At 40.9% G+C, this 17,612-nt stretch overlaps 1 protein-coding gene across 1 annotated transcript in view; it reads left to right on the top strand.

Annotated features, from left to right (window-relative positions):
* LOC149298691 (SH3 and multiple ankyrin repeat domains protein 3-like) overlaps positions 1-17,612 on the top strand; it is a 99,765-nt gene that overhangs the window by 25,630 nt on the left and 56,523 nt on the right. The window contains exons 10-12 of the mRNA XM_089487050.1: positions 484-561; positions 8,168-8,234; positions 9,972-10,305. Coding sequence (XP_089343176.1) covers positions 484-561; positions 8,168-8,234; positions 9,972-10,305 — 479 coding nt within the window. The remainder of the gene's footprint in view (positions 1-483; positions 562-8,167; positions 8,235-9,971; positions 10,306-17,612) is intronic.

Genomic DNA, 17,612 nt, shown 5'->3' with positions numbered 1-17,612 from the left:
AACTTTCCTTACACCTAATTATATCACTTAGGAAAAAGAAATGGAGAACAAAATAACATTTTATTAATTTACTTAAATATTTGAGCTCTGATGCCTTCAATGAAATAGTTCCAGTTGTACAACCAATTGGTTGATTAGCGTGTGCCTGATATACAATATATATATATATACGCTTAAATCTTTATTCAGCCATGAATGACAGTGACTATACGTGCAATTGCAAGTAAAACACACAAAGAGGCTTCAAGAGCATTGTCAGAGTGCAAGATCAAATATGAGTGACCAGTTTTCTGGTGGAATTTTATGGACCCAAATGTGGATTATGCTTATTGGGCCATGTTTTTATATATGTTATACATATAACAACCTTAGAACAGTTTTAGGAGTCGTATCTTTTATTCAACTTTAGGAACAGATTGTCCTTCTGATGATAACATTTCAGTTTTCCATTCTTTGATCTAAATGCCTTTGTGCCTGTAACAGGAGAGCTGTGCTCGGGTTCTTCTCTTCCGTGGGGCAAGTAAAGAGATTCGGAACTTCAACAACCAGACTGCATTCCAGGTAAATGTGCACACACATACTGCAATGGTACTATCCACTGCTAGCAGCCCTGTGTCCAAATGATTTGAATTTCTGCTCTATAATTTTACATCAGTAATGCCATATACATAAGTATTCTACACAATATACAGTGACACTACATATATGACACAATACAGTCACACAATTCGGTGAGATTCCAAGTAAAGAAGGGGGAAGTCAGCCAAAACACACAAACAAATGAATGAGTGTATAACGGATATTCTTGTTCATTTTCGTTATTTTCGTTGGGGGTCCCTCCTCTTTTTTGGATATTCATATGAATGTACAAATTAGACAACAATTGAATCTGAATGCACAAGTATAAGCATTGTACATATTGGTCCTGGTAACCTGAAATCAGATGTTCTTTTTGTTTTGACAATAACAGTATAAATTCTGTGCAACAGCAAATAAAGATGTGTTTCATAACCCTGCAGATCACCTCAACACACACTTCCCATTCAATGTTACATTGCCAGTTACAGATCTTAAAACATTTTGAGCGTGACTCTAACAGAGTGAGAGAGTGTCATTCTGAGTTGTTACAAGGACACCTGCCTTGCTCGCAGCCTTGTGATGAGGAGATAATCCATGTCCATCTAGATCATCCACTAATCTGGATTACTGTCAGCCTGGTGTTAGGGCCCCTCCTAGAATTGCCATCTGGTGAAGTAGAGCGGCTCATCTCACTTACTAATTTTTACAAATGTATGTTTAAAAAGAGTGTATATAAATAGGGTTCACATAAGTTTAATAGTATAGGTGGTATACCCGTATGTCTAACAGCAGCTATATCATGCATGACTTGGGTGCATAATTAATGTTTATGTGTGCTCTCGTACATTTTTAATATGACTTGCATGCATTAGTAATGAACACTCAGACTTGAATTCACGCAAGGATGATCCTGCAGAAAGATCCTTCAAATCCTTGCTTCAAGCGGCTCTTCTTTGAAAATGCTCATTTCCCTTTAATAGGAATCCAGCAGCAACGTAATACGTGTTAATTTGACATATGTGTTTCATAAGCCTCTTTGCACAGCCTAGAAAAAGTAAACCTAGCTACCTAGTACACAAACAGACGAGCCTCTCTTTGGTCATTGGAACATTTGGACGATATTGAAGTGTCTGCAGTGGTGTATTTTACTTGGGCGCTGCCATAAACCCGACCCAGGGCAACGCCTTCCACTGCAGCCAGCATCCTGAATGCTTTATAAGACGATGTGTCATATCCTGGCCGTGTCTTATAAGTGCCCAACAGCCTCTATATTGGAAGTAGACCGGTTGGGAAGATTAAAGATCGCCTTGGTAACCATTGTGCAGCAGGACATCACTGAGTGTTTGGGCTGATGTGATCAACAGGCAGCATTTACACCATAAACATATTCTGTTTGTGCACTTCCCTGAATGCAAAATGCACTGAGCATTGTGTGTTTTGGGCCACTATATTACTGTTCCATATAAAATATGACTGCCTTGCCAGGGCTTCAGGGATAACCATCATTGTATTCACTGGTGTCTGGGCATTTTATTATAGTGTTATAGTACTGATTTTTTTATGAGAGAACCTTCTTCTCCTAATGAATAAGCTATGTAATCACCAAGATTTGCACTTATTCTTGCAGAGTAATTTATACTGTATTTTTTGTCTTTTCAATTTCTGAAACAGATGTATTTGCTAAAAAAAAACCCCAACATATACAAATATTAACTATTATTGTAAAAATAAATCCCTCTATTGCATACGTGTGTAGGTGGACTGCGGGTGTGAATCCATTATTCAGTTTATATATATTCTTAGAAATATGATTAAAGTGACCTGTCTATAACAAACATCCTTTACTGTTCTGTACTAAAGTAGGTGTGAGTAGAATAAACTGTAAGGTATTGCTTAAACAGGAGGCAGTGGCGACTCTAGAAACAATATATAGGGGGGGCACACAAGATACCACAGTCAAACTGGGGGGGCATTAATAATTTCCGAAAGTAATGTGCTATGGAATTATACTTTTGTTATTGGGCTAAAATAATACTTGATCATTCAACATGGGAAGCCTGAAGCCACAATTGAGTGCGACTAATCCTTGAAATAAATATTATAACACAATAAATAACTTTTCCACTAAATGATTTCAGGGCCTTGAACGTTTTGTCCCCTGAAGTCACTACAACTTCAAGAGGGCATTTTATCTCTGGATAAATATAAATTAAATAATTCCTACTGTAAGTTAAGTGCCAGGAAACAGATGACCAAACACAAACACCAACACAGGCTCTGTCACACCGACACCCAGACACACACACCAGGACAGGCTCTGCCACACCGACAACTGAACACACACACCATGACAGGCTCTGCCACACAGACACCCAGACACACACACCAGGACAGGCTCTGCCACACTGACAACTGAACACACACACCAGGACAGGCTCTGTCACACCAACACCCAGACACACACACCAGGACAGGCTCTGTGACACAGACACACACACCAGGACAGGCTCTGCCACACCGACAACCAAACACACACACACACACACACACACACACCAGGACAGGCTCTACCACACAGACACACACACCAGGACAGGCTCTGTGACACAGACACACACACCAGGACAGGCTCTGCCACACCGACAACCAAACACACACACACACACACACCAGGACAGGCTCTACCACACAGACACACACACAACAGGACAGGCTCTGTCACACCGACACCAAGACACACACACCAGGACAGGCTCTGCCACACTGACAACTGAACACACACACCAGGACAGGCTCTGTCACACCGACACCCAGACACACACCAGGACAGGCTCTGTCACACAGACACACACACCAGGACAGGCTCTGTCACACCGACACCCAGACACACACACCAGGACAGGCTCTGTCACACCGACACCCAGACACACACACCAGGACAGGCTCTGTCACACCGACACCCAGACACACACACCAGGACAGGCTCTGCCACACCAACAACCAAACACACACACACCAGGACAGGCTCTGACACACTGACAACCGAACACACACACCAGGACAGGTTCTGCCACACCAACACCCAAACACACACCAGGACAGGCTCTGCCACACCAACACCTATACACACACACCGAGGACAGGCTCTTCTACACTGATAACCAAAAACACACAAACAGCAAGACACAATCTACATCACAGACGTCTACATCAGGATGGATTTTTCACACTGCATTGTCGTTTATACCCCCCTTAGTGTTTTTGCCCCCTGTGTATTGATGCCCCTGCTGCCCATATATATTAACATTAGCCCCAGTTGGCGATAGCAGGTATAGATCAACACATTAACACACAAACCAAGCTTTGCATGTATAGATCAACTGAAATTCACTTGTGATCTCAAATAAACAGAATCAGACATACAAATCCTGTATTTGCAGGTATACAATAGTATATGAAACGTAGCATTGCAGGTATAGATCAAATAAATACATGGAAACAGCATTGCAGGTATTAATCAACTGAATAAGACATATTAACCCTGTATTTGCAGGTATACATAAATAATGTATGGAAACATAGCATAGCAGATATGGATCTACAGAATAACACACAACCCCAGCTTTGCAGGTATAGATCAATTGGAATTCACAAAAAAACACGTAATTAAAAGGTATATTTAAAACCCCCTAAATTACAGGCATAGATCACAGGTTGCATACCCCAAAGCCAGCCCTGGCATCCACACTGCAATCACACTCCTATCATACCCAGGCAACCAGTAAATGCTGGTACCTAGGCATGATGGGACTGTGCTCGCTGTGGTTGCTGTTAGCAATCACACTCCTATCATGCCAAGTCAGCCAGTACATGCTGGTACAGGGTGGCTGTAAGTGATGTGTAGACCCCATACTGCTGGCAGCATCAATACACGATGCAGCATGTACTGGCTGACTTGGCATGATAGGAGTGTGATTGCTAACAGCAATCAAAGTCCCATCATGCCTAGGTTCCAGCACTTACACATCCAACCAGTAAATGCTGGAACCTAGGCATGATGGGACTGTGATTGCTGTTAGCAATCACACTCCTATCATGCCAAGTCAGCCAGTACATGCTGGTATAGGGTGGCTGTAAGTGATGTGCAGACCCCATACTGCTGGCAGCATCAATACACAAGGGGGGCAGCTAGCTAGGTTTCAGCATGTACTGGCTGACTTGGCATGATAGGAGTGTGATTGCTAACAGCAATCACAGTCCCATCATGCCTAGGTTCCAGCATTTACTGGTCGGATGTGTAAGTGCTGGAACCTAGGCATGATGGGACTTTGATTGCTGTTAGCAATCACACTCCTATCATGCCAAGTCAGCCAGTACATGCTCGAGGTGCGGCCCGCGTAAGATTGGTTGCACTGGCTGGCGATCTTACGCGGGCCACACCTCGAGGTCTTGCGGGCCGAATTTGGCCCGCGGGCCGCATGTTGGACGCCCCAGCCTTATCACTTTCTAACCACCTCTCCCTCCCTTATCACTTTCTAACCCCCTCTCCCTCCCTTATCACTTTCTAACCCCTCTCCCTACTCACTATCTATCCTCCCCCTTTGTAGTTCTCTCACCTTAAGGTCCAGCGACGGGAGCACGAGGCTTCTGTCTTCGTTCTCTGCTGTGGTGGACGCTGCTTCACTGCTGAGCGCCGAAATATGACGTCATATTTCAGCGCTCAGGATGAAATGCCGGCACCGCGATGGAGGTAGAGGCCTCGTGGAGGAGAATGGGGGGCGCCGAGCGGTTGCTAGGCGCCCCTCTCTCTCCTCCGCATTAAAAAAAAAAAAGACGGGATTTAAAGTCGCATTGCGACTTTTTCCCAAATTCGGCAGGGGGGCAACGGGGGGGGGGCAAGGATTAACCCAGGGGGGGCAATTGCCCCCCCTTGCCCCCCTGTAGCGACGCCACTGACAGGAGGTTACAGGTAAGGGGGCAAAGGGGTAATGGGAAACATTCCAGATTATCACAGAGGAATATTACTCCCCTAAATGTAATGTGACAATGGACCAAAGTAGAGACGCTTTAGAACCAATTAATTGATTTAATGAACTGATTTGTTTCGTGATTTGTGAATTGATTTTTTTGCCCATTTTGATATCTTTCTTTGATAACTGATGTTATATTAATAATGAATTGTTATTATGCAATTAATTCATTACGTTGATTTTACACATGTTAGCGTGTAATAAATTAATATATGTGCTTACTATATCGATATCATAAATTACCGTATTTGCTCGATTATAAGACGAGGTTTTTTTCAGAGCAAATGCTCTGAAAAATCCCCCTCGTCTTCTAATCGGGGTCGTCTTCTAATCAGACCTCAAATAGAGGTCTGATTATGAGACTAAGATCCAGATCCCCCGCACCGCTGCAGGGGACCTGGATCCTCCTGTCTCCCCCCCCCACACTTACTTACCGGTGCTTCCTGCTGTATTGCCGGGGCAGCGGGTTGACGTCTACGCGATCCGCGTAGACAACGTCCGCTGCAGCCGGAAGGAGGTGTGGCTAGCAGCGGGGGTTGTCTGCGTCCGTCGCGGATACCTTCCCCGACTGTCAGAAATCAGAGTTCCCCGCACAGGTGCCGGAACTCTGATCTCTGACAGCCGGGAAAGGTATCCGCGACGGACGCAGACAACCCCCCGCTGCCAACTCCACCTCCTTCCGGCTGCAGCGGAAGGAGACGTCAACCCGCTGCCCCGGCAATACAGCAGGAATTTGGAAGCACCGGTAAGTGTGTGTGCGTGTGTGTGTTAAATGGGGGACATAGGGCATTTCTGGAATGCCTTATACCCCTATATGCCACTCTGGCACTTAGGGGGTTAAGAGGCATATTATGGGGCAGAGTGGCATATAGGGAGTTATAAGGCATTTCAGGAAGCAGAGTGGCGTTAAGGGGGCATTTAATAGAGCACTCTGCCTCCTGAAATGCCTTATAGAGTGCTCTATACAATGCCTTTTAACTCCCTTAATGCCACTGCCTCCTGGAATGCCTTATACCTCCCTATATGCCACTCTGCCCCATAATATGCATTTTAACCCCCTAAATGCCAGAATGGGATATAGGGGTATAAGGCATTTCTGGAGGCAGAGTGGCACATAGGGGGTCAAAAGGCATACCATGGGGCACAGTGGCATATAGAGGGTTAAAAGGCATATCATGGGCCACAGTGCCATATTGGTGTGGCAAGCCTGGGGGCAGATGTGCGTAACTGGGGGACAGGTTGGAAAATACAAGGAAATAAAAACAAAAAAAATATTTTTCTCAATCATAGCTTTTATTTAAAAAAATAGTTTACATGAATTAACATTTACTGGTAAAACTTTTTTCCTTTAGGGTCGTCTTATATTCAGGCTTTTTCTTTTTTTCCTAAGTTAATATTCAGATTTTGGGGGGTCGTCTTATAATCGAGCAAATACGGTAATATAGGAGCAAAGAAGAGGGACTTTTTTGCATGAATACATTTTTATTAATTTTGAATCGGTGCTTCAGAGTGTTTTTTCATAAAGGTTGTTCTCTGGTAGTTTGTTAATAAAAACCACAGTGTTTAAAGATTTAATATTAAACACCTTAGCACCTCCCTTTGAGAATTATTAGGATATTTTTTTATTATTATTGAGAGGAGGTAAGGAGCTTGTTCCATTATTACATGTTGGCACATTCCAGATTATCCCTGATCTTAATACTTACACTGACATACAACGCATTAATCATGGTTTTTCCATTTGACCTTTTCACTTTAGCGATGCATGAAAATGTAGCTCTTAATTTTGTTGTACTCTATGCAGAGCCATCATGCCACCACATCACATGTTTTAAATAAGTGGGATCCCCAGGGATGTTTATGGTAATAGCTTTAGAGATGAAGTGCAATGTCCAGTACATGTCCAAAAATGCTCATGTGCTGTCTACTAAACCAATGCAGGTAGAGTCTAGGAATTTGTGCAACTTTTGCTTTCATCCTATGGTAGGTTTTCAATGAAATCTCTATTGCTAAGGGATCTTTAATAATGAAGGAAAGTTTGCGTAAAATGCCATGGCCATACCTTGGCTGAATGTCAGACAAAACTGGAAAGTACATCCTCTATGAGAATGTATAATTGTCATTCTGGAATAAACCAGTCTCAAGAGGATCACAGTAAGATCATTATGAATTTTTGTGAGCCTGCAGTTGAGGCAAGTTTGTGAGTCAAGTTTGTTTCACTAAAAATCACTAATTCACATAACCACTAGCTTCTGAGTCACTGGAAAACTTGGAGTCTACTTCCTAGGAAACGGTATTGAGCAGATGGGATTTGATGGTTCCTGCCATCCCACCCTGTGTAGTAGTAGGCAATTGAGCAATACAAATACTGTCTCAGTTCCACTCTTACATCAGCTATGCATACTCAGGAACTCTTATTGTCGTTTTAAAGAATTTCAGACAGTGTGTCTAGTATAGTATTGCATTTTCCACTCTGCCATTTTTAATTATTATATATTCTTAGCTTTACATTTTTAATGTCTTTCCAAATGACTCTTGCTTTCCTTCTTTCCTCGTAGGTTGCTATTATCGCAGGAAATTTTGAACTTGCTGAAATCATCAAAACTCACAAAGAATCTGACATTGGTAAGCATGAAAAAACATTAAAATAAGACAAATGCATAGCACATATTGACAGTATGCTACATATCTGCATATGTAAGGGGACAGACAGGTGCTCCCCTAAACAAATTATTTCATTAGAACAGTTCTGTTCATCTCTTTGCACATACATTAGCTCTTAAGTGATATAGTATTCATCGAATATCAACCCCCATATACTTATTTCGTTGTTTGCTCTGTTACCCTTGCTACTAGATCACCTCTATTGATGGCCCCAGCCTTAGCCTATGCCTTGAGGACCTTCCCTCAGTATACATTCAAAAGTATAAAGTTTCCACTTAGCAACCCGCATACCATAGAGAAGAAGTGTACATGAATGCTTCCTTCTTATTATGTAACCCTAATATCTAAAGAATGCCTTCATGAATTTTCATGAATTAAAATGCATTGGGTCTGTGCAAAATGATCTCCAATCTACATTGAACATGAATATGGGACTGGAGTGTATTCTAAGCATTGTTTCTCATGTCTTGTGTTTTCTACTGCTTACCTGAATCACTGCTGCACTCTCCCTGCACTCTGCACTCTGCACTCTGCACTCTGCACCCTGCACTCTCCCTGCCTTACATAAACCACTGCTTCCCGCACCTATGTTCTTCCTGTCTCACTGCCATTGTATGCCGCAGTTTTCACATCTTACTAAAAAAAACACTCTCTCATGTGTAGTATTATGTTTATTGGGGCTTTTAAATAAAAATGAAGTCAATACTCATGAATAGTCAGGCTATATTTGAACTCTAAAAAATGACCTTACAATGGCTACAACTCCAATAAATTACCCTACAAAGTAACAAATTGCATGTTACTCTGTGTTATTTCGTTTTTGTGTGCATAGGCTTTAGCATAATGTTTTAATGCTTATTTTATATTTAAAATGTATGTTGGTTATAAAAGTTGTATTTTTTTTTGTTATGTAAGGTAAAAGTCTATACTATATACTATGCTAGTCCAAATCAGTTAGTGTGGAATATAACTTATAATAATTAATTAAAATGCAAGGTTAGCAGTACATGTTGTGCCTGATTGTGCCTCCATTGCAGTGCCAGTTGTCTCTATTTGCCCGGTATAGATAGCAGGTCTTAAATTACAAGCTACAATTCGTCATGATGTTTGTTGCTAACTTTCTCTCTTTTTTTCTTCCCCTCTTTTTTGAAATGTCTTTCTCTTTTCCCCCCCTGCAATCATTGCACCTTCTGGTTCTCTTCTGTATCATACCTTTTCCTAATCATTTTTCTACCTGTTCTCTCTTGTTGGCTTTTTGCTACCTTCTTTTCTCTACCTCATGCTTATAATCATAATTTCTCTTTTCCCTGTCTTCCTTCTTATTTACTTATTTTGCAATGCCACCCTTGTTATTCATTTTATTTGCACCTCTCTCACCTATACCACTTTTCCCTGTGATTTTTGCATTGCCATATTTGTATGATCACCCTTTCCCCCCTTTCGCTGTTCTACATTTTCACTCACCATGAACATTTTCTGTTTTCTCCCCCATCTTTTCACCATCTTGATTCTTCCTGATTATTTTCTACATTATTTATCCTTCTGAAAATGGTTTTCATGATTTTCTGTTCTTTCCTTATCTTTCTATTACTCCACAATAACTATTGTGTTTGTTTTTGTCCATCTCCTGTTTGTGTCCTACCTCATACTTCCCTATTTCTGTTTTACATTCTCCTCTCCATGTTTCTTTCATGAAAGTGCCTTTTCGTGAGACCCCAAGTTACACAAAACGAAGACGTGTTGTGAGCTGTGTGGGTCTCTCATCTCCTCGCTTCCTACAACGCTCCGCCAGTGACAACAACCTCAATTCAGATGGAGCGCATTACTCTCCAGTGCCCTCACTCCGCGGCCTACCCCCACAGTTGCTCTCCCAGGGCCCTGAAGTCTCCGGTGGTGCAGCAGTGGGGGATAGCAGTCTTGCGAGCACTGCCAGTTCCCGCAGCACACACAGCCGTTCCCCATCACTGCACCGTGCCAGAGAAGAGAGGGATGCTGACAGTCACACTCTGCGTAGGGGACGAGGGAAAAGCAGGTAACAATGACAATATAGATTGTGTAATAATAACAAAAAAGTAAAAATTATAACATATGTATAAACAGACACACACACATACATATATAAATATATATATATATATATATGTGTGTGTGTGTGTGTGCATATCTATATGTAGAATTTTATGTGTATAAAAAAGTTGGAAGGTTTATTTTTACCATTACCACAGATTTAGTATTTGGAGCAAAACTGATATAAAGAATATATATTTTATTTATTTTACTGAAGGTGATTTTTTAGTTGCTGCGGTTAAGTTGATAAAATATTTTTATTTTGTTTTTTCCTGCATCATGGGGTCTTTTCGGTCCTATTGTTGTAGAGAGAACGCACCATTGAGAAACCATAGAGATGTTGTCACCCTCAATAAGGCATTATGACACCTCTCTATGATCTCTTCTGTCAGGCATAATCTTAGCCCAGCAGGCAGAGACGTTGCTGGGTCTCCAGAAGATTTGGGGCTAATGCCCCCAGCAGATTTGATAGCAATGTAGTCCGCTTCGGGAGTGGACGCTGCGCACACAGCAAACACACACATATATATATATAAATATATACATACACACACACACGCACACATATATTTGCGAAACATTTCTATATTAACAAAATTCTGATTTCTTTATTTCCAGCAACCTAGTCAATCTGCTTTAGACATCCAATTTTATCTCTATAATAAGTACACAAGGACTTGCCCAAGCACCCAGATTGCACCCACAGGATTTGCCCAGATTACATCCGCATGATTTATACCGACAGTGGTCTCCTCTCAGAGTCTCAGGTCTTTTTTGATTTTGATCCCCCCCTTTCTCATTATCTCTTCTGTTTCTCTTTATCTCAACTCTCATTTGTTCTTTATCTCCCCTCCTCTTTCCCTTAAGCTCTTCATTTGCTCTCTGTCTCTCCCATTTCTCTTTATTTTGTCACTTTTTCTTTGTCTCTTTTCTTTCTCTTTATCTCTCCCCCTTCTTTTTGATTCCCCCTTCTCGTTATCTCTCCCTTCTTTCTCGTTATATCTCCTTTCTATCTTTTCCCTTTCTACACATCCATGCTCACATACATGTCTGTGCTTACACACAAACACGTCTGTGATCACACATGCATACACGTCCATTGTAACACACATACATGCCTCTGCTTACACTTACAGAACCGTGTTCGCTCACGCACATATCCATGCTCATACACAAACATACTCAGACACAAACACACATACATGCATGCTCACAAACGCTTATATACTTTCCCCCTTACCCTCTCCCTCATTCCCCCTCCTTAGCTCAGGCATAGATTTTTTCCGCTGCTCGTACAGTGTGTGAGCAGCCTCACGTTAGCCGCAGGGTCACGTGACCTTGGGTTACATGACCACGCTCTGTTCCTGCCTCCCAGGACCAGTCCAAAATTGTTCAGAAAGGTTAACTGTAGCAACAAGAACTCACAGAGAAGGTATGAGCACCTAAAGTAGCTGTATGTTAAACACTTTTATTAGGATTTGCTATAACACACCTAGCTACAATAGACATGAGCTGTATATGTGGTTCTTAAATTATGAACTGTATACTAATTGGAAGACCTCACCTTAGATAGACTGCAACGAATTGAACTGGCTCATGGAGTAAACAGTTCTGTATCTCTTTTATTGTCCTATGAGCTGAAACTTCAAAAATACTTTCTAAAAACGTGCTAATGTAAAATAAGAATAATGGCCATACCAAGACTAATTACAACATTAACATTGTGTATGTGCAAATTATCACTTATATTTTAAGTTGACTTTATCTTCTTCATTGATTCTTATACTTCTCTGTTGTTTCACAATTCTTTAATATTATCAATGTTCAGTAACAACCCTCTAATACACTTTCTCATAAAACCTCTGTACCCTTTTTATATTAATACAAACAGAGGTTTAGTGCAGTTGTGTCATTGATATCATCTGGAGTTATGGTTGTGTATAGAAGTATTAGTACTTTATTTTTTATAGATCCGACAGTTAGTTAAAATGCAACGGAACTTCAAGTAAAGGATTTGTAATAATCTGAGAAAGAGATTGATCCGGATTTATTCCCATCTCATACAAGCCAGTGAAGTGGTCAATACAAATCTCTCTGGTCAATAAAAAAAGCAATGACACTGCTTCAGAAATTTTCTACACATCCAACTTCTTTAGTTGATTGTCTGCTTTCAAACCAGTATATAGTCAGCATGAACCAAAGAGGCATGGAGTGACTGTTACAAATTTTTATGATCTGCCCTGTTGTTTCAGACTATAATATTGATTGACTTACAGTAGTACAGTAGTACTCCACTAGTGTTATTTTCTCAAATTTAAAGTAATTTACAATCACCCACCATAACCTATGTTTACAGTAATTCCTTTGCTATCTTCTAAATTAGGTGTGTGTTACCTTAAAGCTGAAATTTACTTTGTAGTGTAAACCCATGGAAAACTGTTTTGCGAGGTATTTGTTTTACCCCAACCATTAACAATACAACTTAAATCTGCAATTACAGGGTAAAAAAAATCAAGAAGCTGTCTTCTTTTTTAAAAAAAAACACTGTGTCATCTGCATGCATCTTTGGGCTTATTAAGGCTATCCTTACTTTGCATTAGTCTTATTTTGAGTGCTTGAGAACTTATGTAAAAATATTTTATCTTAGTGTTAAATCCAGTGTGTTATAGAGTAGCCTAATGTATGACTGAATAAAGTCTGATATTATGCTGAAATGTATGATAATGTTAGTAATGCTACTATATCAGCTCAGCACTATCAATGTATACAAATAGTATACATAATGTTTATCAGACTCATGCATTTGGATTTGTAGCAATGACAAACGTACAGATTTTTGAAATTTCTACGATTCATACGAAGGCACAAAAACGAATCCGAAATTTGCAGGGCCTTTCACTTACATGCGCTTCCCTACCTTCTCTGCCGACAAATTCCGCATCTACCAACCAGTTCCGCTTTTGCATCTTCATTGTCTTCATCTTCACTCCTTTAAAACAGAAGGTAGAAGACAGAAGATGAAGAACAAGAAGATGCGGAAGTGGTCGGCAGAAGTGGAAGTTGTCAGCAGAGAAGCTAGAGTGAACGAGAGCGTGAGTGAATGAAAGTGAATGTGGATACCAGGCAATGAATTTTGTTCCTGAATAAAAAATGCCCCCTGATTTGTGCCCAAACCGAATGGGCAGGAAATGTCATTTGTTGCCCATAAACTAATGGTCCAAAAATGAACCAAACACTTTGAATCATTTTTGGCCCAATTTGCATGTCTAATATTTATGTATTAAATATACAGATAATATTTTGTCAGTGTCAACAAAAGACAGTATAATAAGTAGACTTGCGCATTCGTCTTCGGGCGAACATGAAAACGAGCACGAAGAGGCCGTTTTTTTGTTCGTTCCGAAGACACGCCGAAGAGAATACAGTGCCGGCAAAACGTAGGAGAAGACGAAGACTCACAACCACGAAGAATCGAAGATTCTTCGTGATCGTCTTCGTTTTTGCCGCGCAGCCGCCAAAATTTCAAACAGGAGTGAGCTGATCTCGTCTGTCCAATCAGCTCACTCTTGTGACGTCACGCTAAGGGTCTCGTCCAATGCCTGTGCTGCTGTTTTTTGAATTCTGAAGGCGCCTTTATAAGACCAGAGCTTGCCTGAGAGATCCATTCATTTTTCGCTGTGACTGCTTTGGCAACACTGCTGTGCTGCATCCGAGCGTTACAGAGAGAGATTGTTCTGTTCTGTGTGAGACTGGTAAGCCTTAGCCTGCCATTTCTCACAGTGTACTTCATCCTCACTTCAGTGCTACTTAATATAATTAATAATAATAATTTGATTAATTTAATTTTTTTTATTTAATTTGTCATCAACTGTAGTGTAAGTGCTGTTGAGTTGACAGTGCACCCAGTGCCTCAGTGGCACTGGGGTGCCCTTGCCCTGGGCTGGCACTAGTGCCTATTGCCTGTCCTGCTTAAATAAATTAAATAGAATTTATAAATAATAATTTAATAGAATCTATAATTTAATAGTTCATTATTATATATACATATATTTGTCAGTCATATATATATATATATATATTCTATAGTATACTAGTGTAGAGTGTACTGTAGACATTCATCTACTAGTGTCTAATTTAAAATCAGTAATATTAATTAATATAATTAATAATTGAATTCATTATAAAATTATATATATATTTGTCAGTTATAGTTAGTAATAGTATACTAGTGTAGAGTGTACTGTAGACATTCAAGACATCTACTAGTGTCTAATCTAAAATCAGTAATATCAATAATTCTATAATTCTTTCTTGTCTTAATAGTTAATTAAATTAGCTATAAATAAAAGTAATAATATTAAATAATTACTACTAGCGTATAGTTCAGCTAATCTTATTAGTACTGGTGCTGCAGCTCTATAGTTTGTGCTATGTTTTAGCAACAGCAAGAGACCAAGTCAATTTTTCTTAATTAATCTTTCATTTTATTTCATTTGTTTTGCTCACCTCAGTCCATCAGTGAAGTGAACTTGTTGGGCTAGTGAGTGCAGCCGCATAAGTGCTGTGTTTTTTTTTGATCAGCAAGCAGTGACGTTAACTGTTTTGCAAAGATTTTCTCATTTATTTTACATTTTATTTCAATTTTATTAAAAGTACCCTTAGTGTTTTGCTCACCTCAGTCCATCAGTGAAGTGAACTTGTTGGGCTAGTGAGTGCAGCCAGCAGTGAAGCTAACTGTTTTGCTGTGACATTTTATTTTATTTCTAATTCTTTTCAAGAAAAATTGACTGTGACGAGCTGTACTAAGCAAAGCTTCAAGCTACTAGCTGTAGTACTAAAATAATTCTAATCTTCTTTAATCTTAATCTATAATATATTATAAATAATATATAACAATATAAATTCTAATTCATAATCTATAATATAAGTAATTCTAATTCTAAATTCTAATTCATAATCTATATTCTTCTATCTATAATACATAATATATAAGTAAATTATTTCTAATCTATTAATATTATATAACTTAATATTAATTAATAAATCATATACTGAATCTGATTTAACCTCACTTTAGCTTAGTGGGTTTGAGAGCGTCTGCCTAGAGGTAGACTTATAGTAAGGAAATATAGCTTTAGGCTAGCATAGTAGTAGGCTAAGCTCTTAGGCCCGTGTAAATTCAAATTAAAAATAAAATACTGCTAGTTATTAAATAGTTAATCTTGAGTTAATAATTTAAATAACTTTAGCACTTTGGCAGATTGCACACAGCACAGTGCAGTAGTGCATAGTTTTACTTTTTAAGCAGTAGCACTGAAGAGAACTTCCTCTAATTTTTTGTCTTTAATTCGTTTTTCCTTTTTTTTTTATTTTTATTTTTTTTTTATTTTTTTTATAGTTTTTTAAACACTACACTACACTACACACACAACACAAAATTTGAAATGGATCCTCCTTTTGGGACTAAGGAGGGACAAGCTCCATCTACCACCGCCACCACCAGCACCACCACCAGCACCACCACCAGTTCTAAGATGCAGCCTTTGCGTCAGTCTAGTCGGCCAAGTAGGCCAAGCTCTCGCTTATCATTTGGGGAAGCATTGCTTGAAGGATCATCAAGTAAAGGAAAGGCACCAAAAGCAGGCAGTAGTAGTGCGGCTAGGCCCACAAGCTCTATGGTTTTTTACGGAAAGCCTAAAGCACCAGAAGCACGTTCAAAGTTAAAGGGTAGCACAAGTAGTACCAGCCCAGTGACTAAAAAGAAGTGCCTTTTGCCCCAAGCAGCATCTTCCCCATCCACCAGCAGCATGCAAGGTACCAAGCAGAGCCAAATTAGCAGCAAGACTCAGAGGGGTCCCAAACCAAAGCGATCTCATTCCTTTGTAGGGAAAACCACCACCACCACCACCCCCACCTCTACCGCCTCTACCACCACTAGTGCTGCGCCTACTGTTCCCACTGGTACCGCCACGCCATGTCCTCCTAGTACCTCTAGCAAGCCACCAAGTCCTTACAAAATTTTTGTAAAGACAGTTAGAGAGAGGGCTACACATAGTGGAACTCCACCTAGCGAGGTAGCAGAGGAGCCTGAGACTGAGAGGCCAAGTGCAGAGTCTATTCTTCCTGCTCGCACTACTACTAGTCACGAGTCTCACGACGATATCAGTCTTAGCTCCAGCCTAGCAGGAATTCCATTCGATCTGGCTAATGAAGAGCTAGACTATGAGCCAGAGGAAGTAGAGGAGATGAGTGGTCAGGAATCAGATTCCTCAGGGAGCAGTGTCCAAATGACTAGTGCACAATTTTCCCCTGAGCCTCCACCTTCTCCGCTACGATCATCACCACCACCACCACCACCAGCAGCAGCAGCAGCAAAACCTAGCAAATCTAAAGCAATTAGCAGTCCCACTATGGCCAGTACTGTTACCACCAGTCCCACCACCACTAGTTCTGCCTCTGTTCATCCACCCCGAGCAGTAGGAGCAGCACCCAAGGCACACTCCAAGGCTATGCGCGCCCCAATTTGGGAGCACTTTGAAAATGTTGAAGAAGGGCGCTATGGAAAGTGCAAACATTGTGGGAAGCTAATAAGCAGAGGGAAAGTGTCTGGCCATTTTACCAGTGCTAGCATGAAGCATCACCTCAGCACTCAACACAACGCTGTGCTATTGGGGAAAGATGCAGAGGGAAAACTTAGTGCAGGCAGCATAGCTGGTGGCCGTGGAAAAACCCCAACAGCTTCTTCTTCTGAGCCAATAGCAGCAGCAGCAGCAGCAGCAGCAACTAGTGCTGGCAGCCAGAGACCAAGGCAGGTTGGAGCACTGCATGTCCAGCCCACCCTGGAACAATTTGTGGCATTCCAATCCAAAAGGTCAATGCCCAAACAGCAGGCCAATAAAGTAACGCGACTGATTGGTCAGTTCATTGCTGTTGGAGGGGCATCCTTCTCTATGATCGAAGGGGAGCCTTTCAAACAATTGATGGCGGCTGTGGCTCCACAATATACAGTTCCGTCACGTTCCACTTTCAGCAGGAACATTGTCCCCTCATTGTATCGGTCCTGTGTTGCAGCAGTGAAAGAGGAGCTTTCCAAGGCTGCTGGTCAGTCTGTTCATTTCACTACAGATTTGTGGAGTGCACCTAGCGGCCAGCATGCCTTTCTTTCTTTGACAGCACACTGGTGGCAGCCCGGTGTGTCTAAGGAAGCTGCTGCAGCAGGCTACCGATCTTTCCTTCTCCATGCAGAAGTGATGGATGAAAAGCACACTTCCC

Source organism: Sceloporus occidentalis, unplaced genomic scaffold (assembly GCF_023333645.1).
Source record: "Sceloporus occidentalis isolate IW3139 unplaced genomic scaffold, rSceOcc1.0.p SCAF_31, whole genome shotgun sequence".
NCBI lineage: Eukaryota > Metazoa > Chordata > Lepidosauria > Squamata > Phrynosomatidae > Sceloporus > Sceloporus occidentalis.
The sequence above is the reverse complement of the archived record's forward strand: the minus strand, read 5'-3'. Positions and strand labels throughout refer to the sequence as shown.